The sequence below is a fragment of the Cherax quadricarinatus genome, chromosome 83 (assembly GCF_038502225.1).
Source record: "Cherax quadricarinatus isolate ZL_2023a chromosome 83, ASM3850222v1, whole genome shotgun sequence".
In the NCBI taxonomy this organism is placed as follows: Eukaryota; Metazoa; Arthropoda; class Malacostraca; order Decapoda; family Parastacidae; genus Cherax; species Cherax quadricarinatus.
This window is the reverse complement of record NC_091374.1, coordinates 7,001,038-7,020,226: the sequence shown is the minus strand read 5'-3', so window position 1 is coordinate 7,020,226 and position 19,189 is coordinate 7,001,038. Positions and strand designations below refer to the sequence as shown.

General features: G+C 40.1%; 2 protein-coding genes across 5 annotated transcripts in view; one reads left to right on the top strand and one right to left on the bottom strand.

The window, feature by feature from the left end:
- Nucleotides 1-2,204: 2,204 nt before the first annotated feature.
- On the top strand, nucleotides 2,205-9,812 carry LOC128702200 (uncharacterized). Its single transcript, XM_053796327.2, has 4 exons — nucleotides 2,205-2,653; nucleotides 7,493-7,681; nucleotides 8,116-8,220; nucleotides 9,642-9,812. Exons 1-4 carry the CDS (start codon nucleotides 2,588-2,590, stop codon nucleotides 9,780-9,782), a joined length of 501 nt encoding a protein of 166 aa, XP_053652302.1. The 5' UTR covers nucleotides 2,205-2,587; the 3' UTR covers nucleotides 9,783-9,812.
- A 3,915-nt stretch (nucleotides 9,813-13,727) lies between these two features.
- The window catches only part of NSD (Nuclear receptor binding SET domain protein), a 103,684-nt gene continuing 98,222 nt past the window's right edge, over nucleotides 13,728-19,189 (bottom strand). For 3 of the 4 annotated variants that reach the window (XM_053796323.2, XM_053796324.2, XM_070102780.1), the window contains one exon: nucleotides 13,728-15,943. In XM_053796323.2, the coding sequence (XP_053652298.1) occupies nucleotides 15,443-15,943 (501 nt within the window). In that variant the 3' untranslated portion in view covers nucleotides 13,728-15,442. The remainder of the gene's footprint in view (nucleotides 15,944-19,189) is intronic. The other variant, XM_053796326.2, reaches the window with a different exon arrangement.

The following is a 19,189-nucleotide window of genomic DNA, read 5'->3' as shown; positions in this document are numbered from 1 at the left end:
GTCGAAGATCAAAATGAATTTTTTATGAGAGAGCAACAAAATTTGATTAACACAAGCCTATCCGATGTTATCCTGACGCCAAATGACTTCGAACAGGCGATAAATGACATGCCCATGCACTCTGCCCCAGGGCCAGACTCATGGAACTCTGTGTTCATCAAGAACTGCAAGAAGCCCCTATCACGAGCCTTTTCCATCCTATGGAGAGGGAGCATGGACACGGGGGTCGTCCCACAGTTACTAAAAACAACAGACATAGCCCCACTCCACAAAGGGGGCAGTAAAGCAACAGCAAAGAACTACAGACCAATAGCACTAACATCCCATATCATAAAAATCTTTGAAAGGGTCCTAAGAAGCAAGATCACCACCCATCTAGAAACCCATCAGTTACACAACCCAGGGCAACATGGGTTTAGAACAGGTCGCTCCTGTCTGTCTCAACTATTGGACCACTACGACAAGGTCCTAAATGCACTAGAAGACAAAAAGAACGCAGATGTAATTTATACAGACTTTGCAAAAGCCTTCGACAAGTGTGACCATGGCGTAATAGCGCACAAAATGCGTGCTAAAGGAATAACAGGAAAAGTCGGTCGATGGATCTATAATTTCCTCACTAACAGAACACAGAGAGTAGTCGTCAACAGAGTAAAGTCCGAGGCAGCTACGGTGAAAAGCTCTGTTCCACAAGGCACAGTACTCGCTCCCATCTTGTTCCTCATCCTTATATCCGACATAGACAAGGATGTCAGCCACAGCACCGTGTCTTCCTTTGCAGATGACACCCGAATCTGCATGACAGTGTCTTCCATTGCAGACACTGCAAAGCTCCAGGCAGACATCAACCAAATCTTTCAGTGGGCTGCAGAAAACAATATGAAGTTCAACGATGAGAAATTTCAATTACTCAGATATGGTAAACATGAGGAAATTAAATCTTCATCAGAGTACAAAACAAATTCTGGCCACAAAATAGAGCGAAACACCAACGTCAAAGACCTGGGAGTGATCATGTCGGAGGATCTCACCTTCAAGGACCATAACATTGTATCAATCGCATCTGCTAGAAAAATGACAGGATGGATAATGAGAACCTTCAAAACTAGGGAGGCCAAGCCCATGATGACACTCTTCAGGTCACTTGTTCTATCTAGGCTGGAATATTGCTGCACACTAACAGCACCTTTCAAGGCAGGTGAAATTGCCGACCTAGAAAATGTACAGAGAACTTTCACGGCGCGCATAACGGAGATAAAACACCTCAATTATTGGGAGCGCTTGAGGTTCCTAAACCTGTATTCCCTGGAACACAGGAGGGAGAGATACATGATTATATACACCTGGAAAATCCTAGAGGGACTAGTACCGAACTTGCACACGAAAATCACTCACTACGAAAGCAAAAGACTTGGCAGACGATGCACCATCCCCCCAATGAAAAGCAGAGGTGTCACTAGCACGTTAAGAGACCATACAATAAGTGTCAGGGGCCCGAGACTGTTCAACTGCCTCCCAGCACACATAAGGGGGATTACCAACAGACCCCTGGCAGTCTTCAAGCTGGCACTGGACAAGCACCTAAAGTCAGTTCCGGATCAGCCGGGCTGTGGCTCGTACGTTGGTTTGCGTGCAGCCAGCAGCAACAGCCTGGTTGATCAGGCTCTGATCCACCAGGAGGCCTGGTCACAGACCGGGCCGCGGGGGCGTTGACCCCCGGAACTCTCTCCAGGTAAACTCCAGGTTACCAGCTGGCTTGTTCCACTGTAAACAGATTATTAACATGTAAATAGTGTATTACCATTGTAACTTGCTTAGGTATCAAAACTTCGAAGCCCAGTCCCTGGACCCATTATGTGCCTCTATAATATTTTGTAGGTAAAAACACGTAGGTACTAATCAAGACATTAAGAAAAGAGGGAGAGAGAAGACGAGAGGCGGGAGGGCGAGAAGGAAGGAGTGTGAAGGACAGATAGGGTGCGGGTGAAAGGGGAGGCCACAATATCCTCTCCCCCTTATCACCCTCATCTTCAGATACACAGCGACGTATCAGCCACTCTACGTTAAGACCCATTTTACTCTAAGTATCACTGAGAGTTTCGTCCTTCTGCGCGAGGTGGCTAATGCACTGAAAGCCTCTGATAGATATAATCTTATCATCCTTTTCCCACTGATGGCATATCTCCTAAATTATCAGCTCGCTGGCACAGACTGCACCTGATATACTAATATACCTGAGTATGCGGATATAGAGTGGAGTATATACGTCTTAGTTCATGGCATATTTGCCCTGGTTTGAGTATACTAATCTTAGTGAAGGTATACTTGCATTGGTGACAACATAAGTGTAATAATGTAAGACAGCAATCAGGTATATGGAACCACAATACTAACCCTTTAGGGGAAAGTTAGTGGGAAACAATGCACACTGATACTGCAGTAACGACTCCCTATGGTAATGACAAGCCACTAGATTGACAAACCACTGGAGTAATAAGCCACTAGATTGACAAGCCACTGGGGTAACAAGTCACAGGAGTAACAAGAATCCACTTGACTGAGGCAACTATTCATCAAGAGAGTCACCATGGAAATATATCGCTCGTCTACCTTCATGGTGTCAGCACCAGCCTTCCTGAAGGTTACTGAGATGGTGAGGCCAGTGTGTGTGTGTGTGTGTGTGTGTGTGTGTGTGTGTGTGTGTACTCGCCTAATTGTGGTTGCAAGGGTCGATTTAAAGGCTCCTGGCCCTGCCTCTTCACGGGTCGCTACTAGATCCACTCTCTCCCCTTGCTCCATGAGCTTTATCATACCTCTTCTTAAAGCTGTATATGGATCCTGCTTCCACTACATCGCTTTCCAGACTATTCATTCCACTTCTTGACAACTCTATGACTGAAGAAATACTTCTTAACATCCCTGTTGCTCATCCAAGTCTTCAACTTCCAGTTGTGACCCCTTATTGCTGTGTCCCATCTCTAAAACAACCTATCCCTATCCACCCTGTCAATTCCTCTCAGTATTTTATATGTCGCTATCGTCTTCCCTATCCCTCCTGTCCTCCAGTGTCGTCAGGTCGATTTCCCTTAACCTCTTCTCGTATGACATACCCCTTAGGGTGTGTGTGTGTGTGTACTCACCTATTTGTACTCACCTATTTGTGGTTGCAGGGGTCGAGTCACAGCTCCTGGCCCCGCCTCTTCGCTGATTGCTACTAGGTCCTCTCTCTCCCTGCCCCATGAGCTCTATCATACCTCGCCTTAAAACTATGTATGGTTCCTGCCTCCACCACATCACTTTCTAGGCTATTCCATAGCCTGACTACTCTATGACTGAAGAAATACTTCCTAACATCCCTTTGATTCATCTGAGTCTTCAACTTCCAATTGTGACCTCTTGTGTCTGTGTCCCATCTCTGGAACATCCCGTCTTTGTCCACCTCGTCTATTCCGCGCAGTATTTTATATGTCGTTATCATGTCTCCCCTGACCCTCCTGGCCTCCAATGTCGTCAGGCCGATTTCCCTCAACCTTTCTTCGTAGGACAATCCCCGTAGCTCTGGGACTAGTCTTGTTGCAAACCTTTGTGTGTGTGTGTGGGTGTGTGTGTGTGTGTGTGTGTGTGTAATTACCTATTTGAATTCACAGGTGTTTTAGTTTAATATGTTTATTATGCACCCCATACCCATCCTGTGGGCGGTAGTCAAAAGATTACAGAGGTACATAATTGGTCCAGGGACTGGACTCCAAAGTTTTGATAGCTGAGCAAGTTACAAAGGTAATGAACTAGATCTGGTCATAATCATGACCAAGTTACAAAGGTAATGAGCTCCAGGTAGAGCTGGTCACACTCATGAATAATTGCAAAGGTAATGAATCATAAACACATTAATCATGAGAATTTACAGTCAGGTGTAGAAGTGATTTGTACATCCCTGTCGGGGGCCAAGCCGCGGGGACGTTGACCCCCGTACGCCCTCTAGGTAGCAGGTAAGTTTACGGGCAGCTCCAGTCACACTCAGTAGTAGTAGTATTGTAGATGTTTTTAATAATAATTTTCTTGAGTCTAAAAGAATCCACTCATATTTTATTGTTCAGGTTCTGTTTCTGTGAATATCGACGAATCTCAAAATGTTATCAGTGAATATATTATAGATTTACCGTGGGTGTGTATTCACGCACACATAATGCTGAACTTAGTGCCTGGACTCTTATCTGTTTTTTCTCCACTGTTATAATCATAATCAATCGCTGAACTCATGGGTGCCCCGTGGCCAGGTGGCAAAAACTCTCGCTGCACAAGGTTAGAGTTCGGGTTCGATTCTCGGCGAAGGGGTAGAAACATTGGGCGAGTTTCCTCACACCGGTTCAGTGATGTTCACCCATCAGTAAAATGAGTGCCTGGGTCTTAGTCGACTGGTGTGGCTCGCACCCTGGGACAAAACTGATCTAATTTACCCGAAATGCTCAACATAACAAGAGGCTTTCTATATAGTAGTATGTCATTGATGTCAGCTAGACCTGTATACCTTGTACATGTAGTAAATAAAGATATTATTATTATCATGCAACACTGCTGTTTTTTTCTACAGCTGAATCTATCTACAAGTTACGAGTTGTTTTATACTCTCGCTCATTTCAAAGCCCATCTAGGTGAGCATGGACAGACAGATATAAGGCTTGTTTCTGCATCTCGACCCGTCCCTGGAATAAAGCCCGGGTATCATGGAATAAAACCCGGGTATCATGGAATAAAGCCCGGTTATCATGGAATAAAGCCCGGGTATCATGGAATAAAGTTTGGGTATCATGGAATAAAGCCTGGGTATCATGGGTTGTGAGTCAGCTCTGCTATTCGAGTTACAGGTCACTACACTGAAGCTCCCAGTCACGCTGGATCAACCCTGGCTAATTTTAGATCGAGTATAAGCTTTCACTCAGGATTATTATTCTTATAATCATGGGGAAGCGCTAAACTAGTAGGATTATACAGCGCCTGTGAGGGGGGGGGGGAGAATGGAAGGTATTCAGGCTTAATCAGGGAACTGGAGCACAGATCCAATTCCCTAGATTAAGAGCCCCTCACCAACATCAAGGAACCTCCCTTAGGGGTTTCACTTAGGAATGAGCTTTCACGGGACATCATCAAACAAATTTTTGTTCGGATTTTTAACCCAGAGGGTTAGTCACCCAGGTTAAGCCAATAACGTCAGTGCGTCATCAGGGACTGTCTTATTTCCATTGAGGCCTTTTAATTTTTCTTCCCCGGGACGCGACCCACACCAGTCGACTAACACCCAGGTACTTACTGCTAAGTGAACAGGAGCAGCAGGTGTAAGGAAACATGCCCAACGTATCACCCGTGCAAGGGATCGATCCCGGCCTGTGTGCATTAGATGCTACTAACCAGCAGCCACCACCACCACTGCTTCGTCTCCCTGACTAGACGCTGCCTAACGCTGGTTTTGTGAAGCCATATAACTTCGTTCAGCAGATAACGAATTTAACAAGTTACAACTACTTCCTCTCTCCTTGTGCCCCTACCTAAATCCCAACACCCCTCCATATCCCAGAATCTGACCATGGTCCCTAACCCCTAACCCGACGCCTCCATCCCCAAGCCGGTTAAGTGTCTGCGGATACATTTTGCCACCGAAGTGGCTAGTTTATTGTGCATTCCATATCCATCCTGTGGACGGTAGTGCAAGAGTATATGGATATACAAAAGGCCTAGAAACTAGGCCCCAAAGGGTTAACAGGAATACATATGGATTTATATCTACATGTCTATAGTTCAATTATCTGTTACAAGCAAATTTAGGAAAATTGCTTAGTATATCTGGTATCTTATTTTCATTAATAAGATATCTTGAGATGCCACATAGGTTATTATATTGTCTATCTCTGTATTCCTCAATAAGTGGACAATTAAGCACATAGTGTTCAAGAGAGTGACCATATGGCTGATCACATAATTTACATTTAGTTTGATCATCATCTGTGTGTCTCCCAAACTGCCAGAAGTACTTGTAACCAAGCCTAAGCCTCCCCACTACAACATCAGTCAGTCTGTTCACATTGCAAGTTGCTCCATAAACATACCTATGTTCATGTCATCATAGTGGGTTATAGATCTACTCAGGCTTCTAACTGCAGTATCTGCGCATTTTATGGTTTCCTGACTTTCTTTGTTTACACTTCCCCGACACTTCTCATTTCCACCATCTACATTATTATACTCATACCTAAGCGACTACCGTCTACAAAACTCATCCTGTGATGAAATATAACAGGAAAACTATTATCACGGGGGAGCGCTAAGCCCGTAGGGATTATATTATTATTATAATAAAAAAGAAGCGCTAAACCACAAGGGCTATACAGCGCTGCCGTAGGGATTATACAACGCCTGTTGGGGGGGATGGATGGAAGGCATTCAGGCTTAATTCAGGGAATTGGAGCAATCTAATTCCCTAGATCAAGAACTCCTCACCAGCATCAAGGAACCTATCCTATATTCATAATAATTACCCCTCAAGGAAGGCTCCTTGATGTTGGTGAGGGGCTCTTGATTTAGGGAATTGGATCTGTGCTCCAGTTCCCCGAATTAAGCCTGAATGCCTTCCACATCCCCCCCCCCCAGGCGCTGTATAATCTTCCGGGTTTAGCGCTTCCCCCTTGATTATAATAATCATAATAATTACACACTACGGATGTTCCCACGTTGTAACATTTTTTTTTTTTTTTTTTTTTTTTTTTTTAAATCAAATCGTTTATTCTCTATAAGGGTTACCCCTCAAGGAAGGTTCCTTGATGTTGGTGAGGGGCTCTTGATTTAGGGAATTGGATCTGTGCTCCAGTTCCCCGAATTAAGCCTGAATGCCTTCCACATCCCCCCCCACAGGCGCTGTATAATCCTCCAGGTTTAGCGCTTCCCCCTTGATTATAATAATAATAATCTATAAGGGTTACAATGTGGGGTTTACAGGTTTTGGGTATTGTGTGGTTTACAAGTTATAAAATATTAATTACAGAGGGGGGCCACTAGGACACCTAGCGTGGCTAGGCATTTCGGGCAGACTTAGATTAATTCTTAACATTAAACCCTTACAGATTATGGTATTAAGGCTAAGTGACTATTTGTTTCGGAAGTATTAACCTAGAGGGTTAGTGACCCAGGATAACCCGTCAGGTTGTCATAGATTACTATCTTATTTCCGAAAGGGTCAAACAGAGCTTTAGGTAATAGGAAGCAATCAGGTTCGATCCAATGGAAGGATGGTTTGCGTGCAGCCAGCAGTAACAGCCTGGTTGATCAGGCTCTGATCCACCAGGAGGCCTGGTCACACACCGGGCCGCGGGGGCGTTGACCCCCGGAACTCTCTCCAGGTAAACAGCCCCTCGCTGGCATCAAGGCACCTTCGCTGAAGGGTTGGATGTGCTTGTGATATTCGACAGTATTCAGTTGACCTGTTTATCCCCGTCTGTGACAGGTGATGCTGGTGATGGCGATTGTGATGTTCGTTTTGAGCAACAAGTGTAGCAGTAACGGTAGCTATGTGACGCTGTATGTGCTACCGTGTGCTGTATGTGCAAGCGTCACTCTGGTTACCTACGTCACAGCTCTGCTAATGCTGACTGGAGGCAGGAACCCACTCGTCACCTCCACATGGGTCAAGGGAGTGAGTTATTAAACACTATCATAAGAAACTGTTAAACCCATAGGACTCGTTTAACACCAGGGGAACTGAAGGAATTTAGGTTTAATCCCAGGGAGGGCAGATCCAATTCCTCGGACCAAGAGCCCTTCACCTGGCCAAGCAGTCCTCTTTCCCCATCCATACACTGTTTTCTACTTCCCAGCTCATTCAGTGATCAGACCTAAAAGGTTGTATTATTATTATTGTAATATTAGAAAAATATTATTATTATTTTATTATAAAAAAGAAGCGCTAAACCGCAAGGGTTTTAATAAAGTATTAAACCCATGAGTGATACAGTACTTCACTGTTGATGTATACAGTTTGAAATAAAAAATAAAAAACCTAATTGAAGATGTTAATAGGTGTACTTATTAACAGGAAATGCATTTAATATGATGTATACTTGTTAAAAGGAGGTGTACTTCAACGTGGCTGGAATGGTGGTCATGGTGGTTGGCTCCATCATCACCCTCACTAACAAAGCTTGCTCAGATACTCCTCTCACCATCACCTCCATTGTATGTATTACAACCATGGACAAGCACCAACAGAGTGGGGTTCGAACTCATGGCAGGCTAGCGCACTCCGCACTGTAGTTTGCAATGGCCTGCTAGTTTTAGGGCTGGTTTGCCATGGCTTCAAACCTCACCCAGTTCTGAGAGTTGAATATGTAGTTTTTCTCACAGATGTAATTAGTTAATGGTCCTAGTTGTACCAAAACTTTGTCATATGTTTCAGTCTCCTAAATATGGATTATTTGTGTATATTTGATTTCCTCGCCACATTTGCATCGTTGCTTCTTCTGGACACTTAACTTTTAACAAAGTTTAGAAATTGGGTCCTAATTTTCAAAACTAGGGATACCAAGCCCATGATGAATCTCTTCAAATTGTTTGTTCTCTCTAGGCTAGAATATTGCTGCACACTAATGGCCCCTTTCAAGGCAGGTGAAATTGCAGACCTGGAGAATATAGAGCTTTCACAAGACATATAAGTATGATCAAGCACAGATTACTAGGAAAGGTTAAATCACTTGATCTGTACTCCCTGAAATGAAGGTGAGAAAAATGCATGATAATATATGCTTGTAAAATCCTAGATGGACTAGTCCCAAATTTGCACACGAAAAATCACTCCCCACGAAAGCAAGACTTGGCAGGAGATGCAACATCCCCACCGAATGAAAATTATAAAAAAAAAAGAAGAGCTAAACTAACAAGGGTCATACAGAGCAGAAGAGCAGGGAAGGGTGTAGGGGTATTGGGTAGCTAGCAAGGTGAGGGATTATTATTACGTCATGGAGTGCAGCAGGGCAGTGGACAGTGCAGGGGTAGAAGGTAGCTAGAGATTCAGGTAGAAAGGGCTGTGAGGGGTGCTAGAGGCATCAACATCAGAATTTATGCAGTAAATCAGTGGCTGTTAAAAAGTCAGAGTGTCTGGGTTAAAAATGCTAATAAACTCTTAGGAAATTATGCATATACATGTAATTGGAAGTTTCTGAAATCAGCTTGCTCTCCAGACTAAATCCCAAAAATAAATTTTATTTCACAGGGGAGGGCACTAAACTTGTAGACCATAAAACATTTAAGGAAGCAGATGATTTTTTGTCCAATCCAATTAAGGGTGCAGCAATTCCAGTTCATTGGATCAAGAGCCCGACTTCAGGAACCTCCCTCGAGGGGTCCTTATTTAATGTTTTCCTCTTGCACACTACATACCTACCACATTCATTCACATCACCCTTCATTCTAAGTCTAGAAAGAATAAAGTTCTAATACAATATTGTGCTTTTGATTTTTTTTAGTTATTATTAAAGAACCTGTGCTAAACCCATATGTTTCATACAGTTTTAAACTAAACTTTTCTCTCACAAAATTATTCATAACACATGCTCTTGTGGCATTAAGATGTATCTTACTCGATGACCCGTGTGTTGCAGGCTCTGGGTTTCATTAGTGCAGTGCTGTTTGTCTGCAGTGCTGCCATCACCTACCTGAAGATGGTGCACTACCAAGAGAAGATGAAAGCACAGAATGTGCAACTCCAGAAAAACAGAATAACTCTTAGTGTTATAACATAGCTTATTAGAATAATAAAGTGCTATATTAGTCATTGTATATTTATTCTCTGTACCACCTGTGATTACTTCCTGATCAGTTTTTTTTAATGAGGGAGAGCGCTGAAACCATAAGGATCATACAGCAATGTTGGTTCACATGTGCGAAGGTTAGAAGTGAGTGAAGGGTAGATGTGTGCAAGAATAGGGGTTGGTGGAGATAGAGTTAGTGAAAGAATAAAATTGAAAGGTTAGTTACTATGTAAAAGTCAGTCTGTGTCGAGTCATGACTTTCCGTGGTCAGGTATAGTGCATTTGTGTGTGTGTGTGTGTACTGTGCAGATGTCGGAGGTCAATCCTGCATGCCAACTAATAGGATAATTTATTAAGATGCGAAATCATATGGCAATTTTCGCAGAAATGAGCTGGTTGTTTCTCCACATGGTATCTGTGTTCCAAGTATTCAATTTTTGTGTGAAAGTGCTGGTTTCCAAACCTGACAGCAGTGGGAGATGGCCAGAAACTCAAATATGATTTGATAAACAATTTGTTGTGGTCCAACTTGTACCAATGTTGCCAGCAGTTGCCAAATTGTTGAGACTGCTGAAAAAAACAGCTTAAGAAAGCAATGCCCCTGCAGGAAACTAGGAGAACATGAATAGCTGACAGATCTCCTGAGTCTGCTTGTTCATTACCCCTGAAAAGTGGAGTGCCTAGAGACCCAGCAAAAAACTCTTGAGCCGAGTATTGAGAACTTTCAAAACAAGGGAAATAATGCCGATGGTGACACTCTTCAAATCGTTAGTGTTCCCTCACTTAGAATATTGCTCAGTGCTGACGGCCCCCTTTAAGGCAGGAGAAATATCGGAGCTGGAACAAATACAGAGATCGTTTACGGCTCACATTAAGCCAGTAAAGCACCTAAACTACTGGGAATGCCTGCAAGTCTTGAACGTGTACTCACTGGAGCGGAGGAGAGAGAGGTACATGATAATATATACCTGGAAGGTACTCGAGGGCTTGGTCTCAAATCTGCACACTGCCATAACAACATACTGGAGTGAGAGATATGGGAGGAAGTGTAAAATAAACCCAGTGAGGAGCAGGGGTGCGGTGGGGACAATAAGGGAACACTATATCAACATCCGGGGTCCCAGAGTTTTCAACATCTTACCAGAAGATATCAGAAACACTGCTGGAACAAGTGTAGAAGCCTTCAAGAGGAAACTGGACAAGTATCTTCACCAGGTGCCAGATCAACCAGGCTGTGATGGATACGTGGGGCAGCGGGCCTCCAGCAGCAACAGCCTGGTTGACCAGGCAAGCCTGGCTGAGAGAGTAGATAAACTCTCGAAATTCTTCAAAGGTATTTCATTTTAACATTCTGGCCTTCTCCCACTGAGGAAGGGTGACCCAACAAAGAATGCACTTTCACTGTCAATTATTCAATCACTGCTTTCCCAGAATAGAGCTGACATTACAGTTCACATGACTCCAATCCACATCTTCAACCCTCCTTCAGAGTGCAAACACTGTTTCCCACCTCCAGGATTCAGGTCCAACTAAGTAGTTTTCCTGAACCCCTTTGTAAATGTCAACTTGTTCACACTCCAACAACACATCAAATCATAAAATCCAATCGCCTTCACTTATTTATATCCATCAGACTTGTATACATTTAACGAGTTCCTCGAGTTTTTCTACTCCCTGAGCCCAGCCTTGGGCTTACACAAGCCTGTTGGATGTCAAGCCCCTAGTACTTAAAACCTCCTTTACCCTTCCCTCCAACCTTTCCTAGGATCACCCAAATTCCTTCACTCTTTGTATTTACCAGAAATGGAACATTACCAAGGTTGTACATGAAGGACGATGGAATAAGGAAGTGAGTTTCTGGATAGTTTTTAACACACTTCAGAAGTCCAAAACTACAAATGAGGCACATATGGCCACAATGCATATGATAGCAGTGAGACTTGCATATAACTCTTGTGAAAATGCTGGCTGACTAGTACATGACTTTGGATTATTCATCATATTCTTTCCAGAAAAACAGCTGCATACTCAACACCACTGAGCTTTAGAACCATCACTGTATGTAGATATAGCATGAGAGAGAAACTGGAAGGATTAAAAAAAATTTGCAAGTTATAGTAAGCAAGTAAGCTTTTGCACATCAAAGTGGAGCAGCAGCAAACATGAAATGCTGGAACTTCCAAAGGAGAAAAAAGTAAGATGCAGGTGAACATAATGGGGAGGCAAATTAAGGGATGTCATTTTAAGGAGTGAATATGAAGAGGAAAAGGGCATAATAAATTAGCTTGACTAATATCTGTAACCATTCTATATGTGGAAGGATCATAGTGTCATATTGATCTTGCCAAGATGGGAGAGTCAAAGCCCCAAGAAAAATTTAACCTTTGATAATGAATGGGATCAAGTTTAAAGAGAATAAGAGGGGTTGTCCTCCAAAAGGTTGGAGGGAGGGGGTAAAGGACGTTTTGTGGGCGAGGGGTTTGGACTTCCAGCAAGTGTGCGTGAGCGTGTTAGATAGGAGTGAATGGAGACGAATGGTATTTAGAACCTGACGAGCTGTTGAAGTGTGAGCAGGGTAATATTTAGTGAAGGGATTCAGGGAAACCGGTTATTTTTATATAGTCAGACTTGAGTCCTGGAAATGGGAAGTAAAATGCCTGCACTTTTCAGGAGGGGTTTGGGATATTGGCAGTTTGGAGGGATATGTTGTGTATCTTTATACGTATAAGCTTCTCAACTGTTGTATTCTGAGCACCTCTGCAAAAACAGTGAGTGTGTGAGCGAGGTGAAAGTGTTGAATGACGATGAAAGTATTTTCTTTTGGGGGATTTTCTTTCTTTTTGTGTCACCCTGCCTTGGTGGGAGACAGCCGACTTGCTAAAAAAAAAAAAAAAAAAAAAAAAAAAAGGCAAGGCTCAAAAATAGGTGGTATCCATAACCTAGTTTAGATAGGGAAAAATGTAGGCAAAGCAGGATTTGTCTATCAGCTTACCAAGAAAGGACTCGAGTTTTAAGGAGATTTAGGTAGCTGATTTTATGATTTTTTTTTTCTCTCTGCAAAACAGTACTCTCTATGGTGTCTCTTCCCCATCTTCTAGATTCATAACTGTTTGGGTTAAATTCAACACTTATTATTCTTAAACTTTCTAGCCTTCTAGTGTCTTCCTATTTGTATTCTGGACTATTGGGAATCATTTTTATAAGATGCATAAGTTTATCTGATAGGTCACTGGCATGCACTAAGAACACAGACCAAGTGCCGATTCTTGTGCGACTAGTCTCTTGTTGTGATGCTTCATACTGTACTTTATAATTTTCTTTCTTTCAACACACCGGCCGTATCCCACTGAGGCGGGGTGGCCCAAAAGGAAAAACGAAAGTTTCTCCTTTCAAATTTAGTAATATATACAGGAGAAGGGGTTACTAGCCCCTTGCTCCCAGCATTTTAGTCGCCTCTTAAGACACGCATGGCTTACGGAGGAAGAATTCTGTTCCACTTCCCCATGGAGGACTTTATAATTTATTTTCTATTATTAAAGCATTCCTTACCTGTTACTAGGATTGGAGTCTTCTGTTCAATAAGTAGCATTCAGTCATACTGCATTAAAAGCTTTCTGTCTATGAATATGCAGTCCACCCATTTCTTTATCTTATCACTACTAGTCTATTATGTCTCTAAAGGTTGGAAATGCACAACCTTCCATTCTTTAATGGATTTGGTGTTTAGGAAAGCATTTATGGCTTTCTAGGTGTACAACAGAATCCAGCCTAAAAGTACGAGATGTTTAATAAGGCAAAAAGTGTGCCATTTCACACACATTTTCCCTTAAATTTTGTGGTATGTTGATGGGTATGTACATACATATATCATGAAATGAGTAATGCACACATGCAGGCAAAATTTCCTTTAAATAGGATATTATAGAAAAGTGTGCCTTTTAATTTAAAAAACTTTAATTCACATGCATCTATACTTGTGCTCTAATGTCTGGGTGAGACACTACATTGGGGATTTCCCAGAGGAAATAGGTAGTCAAAAGAGTTTAGAGGCTGGATATTGGTAAAAATTTTCAGCTATATTTCAACAGCTACATCCAGCTCTAATTCTATCTACAGAATATACATATTTTATCTTAATGGCTGTGCTTTTGTTCACTAGTTGTCCATTCTGGTCTATTTGCAATACACATGCTATGGATTCAGTGATAGGTAAACAAATTCTCAGAAATACCAATGTGTACCCACCACTACTAACTCTTCTTTCTAGTCCATTTGTTTACTCCATTATTATACCCTGTCTGTACTGTGATAAAAATGGAATGTTTTTCTGCAACAATCTATAACTGGTTTTGTTTCATGGCTAGCTTAATGGGGTGGGTGGAATTGGCCTAGGTACTATACAATACTTTCATTAAATAAAAATTATTTTATAGCATTACAATACATTAATTTTACTATAAAATTCAGCATTACCTAATGAACAAAAATATATTTTAAGAATATCCTTTGAATGACTGAGCAGTCATCAATGTCACCACGAGCCCTAATTCATTACTGAATATCTCTCTCATTGTTATTTGTCCATTAATCCTTTTAAGTTAGAACTGTGTATAACCACCAATATTTCTCAGTTGTCTCAAATATGGCACACTGAACTACATTCTCTACTTGACTTTACATACTTTTTTAAGTTTATATACATTTCCCCATTATAAAATTATAAATTCCCCAGTAACACTGTCATTTTTATTAACAAATAATACACTGTATAAACTGACTTCTCTCTAAATTTAAATATTAGGCTACATACATTGCACTGGCCTTCAAAAGATAATACACACATTTTAAATTCATATATCAAGGTTCATAAAAACGAACCTAATAAAGGGAGTTTATTGTCCTTTAAAGACATTGTGTCAGCTCTGACAAGCAATATGAAAGTACTTCAGAAACTGTGCATTTTAAAATAGAAAATGAATAACAGTCTTCTAAAACATTAAGATTTGTAATACATTTTGTCCCCCAAATACCTAAACTATTTATAAAATCTTTGTTACATTAAAAAAAAAAAAAAAAAAAAAAAAAAAAAAAAAGCATTATCTTACAACAACCTTTGAAAAACTAATTTAGTTAGCCCAAAGAAAATTAAGGGTGTTGAAGTATATACTACGACATAAGCATAAACAAGCATATATATAAGAGTTATTAAGTATTTATATTAATTAATATTTCATAAATTAATTTAACTCTTATGGGAAAAAGAAAGTCTCGAAAATCACTGAAGGAAAATAAAAGATAGAAGATAGAGGAATAGTAAATGATATTTATAGCTAAAATAAACAATGATTAAAATGACAACTGGCAGTATGTTAACAAAATAAATATCAATAAGTTTTGTGTTCACCTGTAAACAGATGTTCGACTAGCTTCTAAGCAACTAAAACCCTACCACTGAACCCTACAACTTGTGCTGCAGTTTCTTTCACTGTAGAGACAAAAACATAAAAATATATATATTTGGTTTTGATAAGTTTAAATTTTTTGTTTGTTTTACTCTAATACATTAACACCAATCTTGTTTACACTTCTGGTAAGTCATAATTAATAATAAAATTAAAAACTAACTCTGCTTATTTCATCAGCCCTAGCAATCATGATTCATTTACCTGTTTTGTGTTCTTCTCTGATTTATATTTCCTTCTACCTTTCCTGCGAGCTAAAAAACTCTTAAGTTTTCTCTTTCTTTTCTTTTGTTTTAGCGACTTTTTATTTCCACCTCCATCACCAGCAACATTAATAACAGCAGAGCTATTTTCATACCCATCTCCCACACTGGAGAGCCTTGAAGGTCTTCCAGAACCCGTCTTCATTCTTAGAGGAAGAACTGTTATTTTGCCCTGAGGGGAATGCAATTCAGTCTCATCTTGTGCCTCACTCAAGGCATTGCATTCCAAAGAATCTCCATAAATATTATTGGAAGAGGCATGATCACTGCTTATATTTGAGCACTCAAGCACATTAGGCAAACTGAGATTTATTGTACATTGAGAACTTTCCTTAATGCTGATGCCTGTATTATTTTCAAGTTTTGATTTCTTTGGCATTTGAGTAATATTTTCAATCACTGCTGTTACTTCCATCTGACCTCTGAGCTGAAAACAGACAAGGTCTAAGTTTCTTATCTATAAAACAAATGTAATTTTTACTGGAAATTACATGATTCACTTAAATACACATTATATGAAGAAATGCATTGTTTAGTTATGCTAGAAGTAATAACTCTGAGTGAACTGTTAGGTTAATTAGGGTTGCTGTATAAATACTAAAATGATTTAAATTGTATTTCATAATTTTTTTTTGATTGATCTGATACTATGACTGAAAAAAATATGGATAATTCAGCGGTGAAATTTAGAGATAATAAAAAATCATTATTGGGATATATATCAGGTATGAATGAAAATGTAGATTCTGCTACTGTATGTATAATACCCTAAAGCACAAACACACAGAAACACTTGCATATGACTGCAACACCTCTCAAGGTAGGTGGAAATAAATGGTATAAAATACCGACAATGGAAATACCATAAACACTTAAGCAGTATAATGTGATCCTTTATTGACAACGTTTCAGCCACGAAGTGGGCTTTATCAAGTCACAAACAGATCTGTTTGTGACTTGATAAAGCCTACTGCGTGGGTGAAACGTTGTCAATAAAGGATCACATACTGCTTAAGTGTATATATTTCCAAGAAGCTAGGTACTACTGCACAGCTTTCTTTCTTGCAAGGAGAGAGATTTAAACTATATTCATGTTCCAAAATGTTTGAGAGAGCAAATGAAACATTTAGGGAATTCATCATGACTGATGTTAACGTAGTATATGCAACAGTTGCCATTTGGTGTCAACAAGAAATATGACTGTATGAACAATTCTGCTTACTAGGCCTTGGGATAAATCTCCTTCAACTATTCAATTTTTTCCTTTCCACTACATACTGGAATACTTTAGCATGTATCCAAAACAAACCTAGTTTTGAAGATATAAATTGGCAATTCTTACATTTACAGTGGACCCCCGCTTAACGGTCACCTCCAAATGCGACCAATTATGTAAGTGTATTTATGTAAGTGCGTTTGTACGTGTATGTTTGGGGGTCTGAAATGGACTAATCTACTTCACAATATTTCTTATGGGAAAAAATTCGGTCAGTACTGGCACCTGAACATACTACTGGAATGAAAAAAGTTCGTTAACCGGGGGTCCACTGTATTTGGTCATGAATATCTTAGAAACAATGAAACACAAGCAAGTACTTCATTCTCTTTAAAATTGTAATTATCATAATGAAACTTCTTCCTTTTAACATGTTAGCTGTCTCCCACTGAGGTAGGTGACCCAAAAGATAAACACTTTCACTCAATCACTGTCTTCGCAGAGGTGTGCATATACTACAGTTCAGATGCCCCTCCAAACTGCAAATATCCCCATCCCTCCTTCAGAGTACTTCCTACCTCCAGGACCAGTAATTTTTTTTTTCTTTTGACATTTGCAGACTTTAACACTTTCACCTATCACACCCCAAATACTCACTCCATCCACTTCGAGTTTCTTTTTCACTAGTGATGCTTTTCCATGCTTCAACATTTATATTGTATTTAGTCACTTCAGCAGCTGTCTCATTATTGCAGTCCAACCTTTTCTCTGCAGGTGTCTTGTGATGCTAATTTGTGAAAATGCAATGTCACTTTGAAATAGGTATCCTTAATCTTTTTTTTTCTTCTATACTCTACCATCTTTGTAAGGCATTGCCTTTGCAATTCATGGAATTATTACAATAAGTTTTTTTTTTTTTTACATAGCTCTTACCATAAGTATATAATATTAGCTTCATTGAATTAACTTTCTAGAAAATCCTCAAGCAAGATGATTTTTGATAAAATTTTGAGAAATATAAGGTAGTAAAACAAAACATATTTATAAGGGTGGATTTTATTGTACAGTGTTTCAGAATAAGAGTGAGCTTTATTAAGTCTTCCAGAACACAAAATACCTATTTATATACCTACTCTTAATACAGTACTACACTTGGCTCAACCTAGTAAAGTGAATTAGTTAATGTGTAGTAGTTAAGCCAATTCTGAAAACGGGGGAAATTTTTATATTCCACTATAAATGAAACAACTGAATTGACACCAAGTCAGGTTTCAGTGAGTTTTCGAGAATGTGCTCCTTAGCTGGTGATGCAGCACTGCACCCTGAGCTATATATTGGCACTTTGTATTTCAGTAACCAGTGCTCCTAAGAATCTCCTAAGTTACTAGTCTAATATTATTCTACAGTCAACTGCACGATTTTTCATTGGTTGGAACATGTTCGGTCTGTGTGGCTATCATATGATGTGCAAGGTTATGGCATAATACTAGCATTAATGCCAATGTGGATGCATGTGATATTGTGAAATAATTTGAGGGGAGGGGAATTTAAATAACACCTGTGGCTTTTTCCCTGAGGCAGGTTTAGAATACTCTCTCATACTGATAAAGACTTAAACTGCCATCTCAATTCCTGGATACAGCATTGGGGGGTTTATGTGTGGAAAAAATTTCAATGATATGTCAGAAGTCTTTAAGACAAGTCACTGCTGTATATCCTAAAGTGTCCACAGAAAAAAAGGCAGTAGGAATTCGTGTTGTCATTTTGTGTTGTAAATAAGCTAAGGCTGTCCTTATTGTTGTCTTTGAGTATCTTAGAGGACAGTCCTTAACTTTGGAAAATAAATAGGGACGTTATGGCTGAGTGGAGTTGTCACTGGACTGCAGGGAAGGGAATGATTGTGTGTTTTCATCTTTGAGTCACCCTACTTTGCTAGGAAACTGCCAAAGCATTAAAGATGTGTCCCTGATAAACCAGTGTCTAAGAAACGGAGGGAATCTACTTTGGAAGTTGAGAATACAAGGATATTTGGCACTATTACAACATACCCGGGTGATAGAAAACACGATCGAAAGGTTTTTGGCTTCCAGGAGCTACAAAAAAATATGCTAGCTAACATGGCACTGTGTAAGCCATTGTCAAATGCATAGGTTATTAATAACACATTTAACAAAAGTATAAAAAAGTTTCGAGTCAGATTTGACTGTCCTGCGAATAATTTTGATGACTTAGTGCCATGGGCAAACATGTGAAAAGAAAAATAATTTATAACTGATTAATCTCTTGTTTCTTGCATTAAGGTTGGAGTCTGCTTAGGTAGTCTAAAACCAATTTAGACAGGCATCCTGTCATTATACAAGTTTACAGTGTGTTCACCAGTAGGACTGAATAAAGCTAACACTTAAATCAAAACACTGTTCAATAAAAATGTGCCGCTTAATTTACCCATCTGCTGAC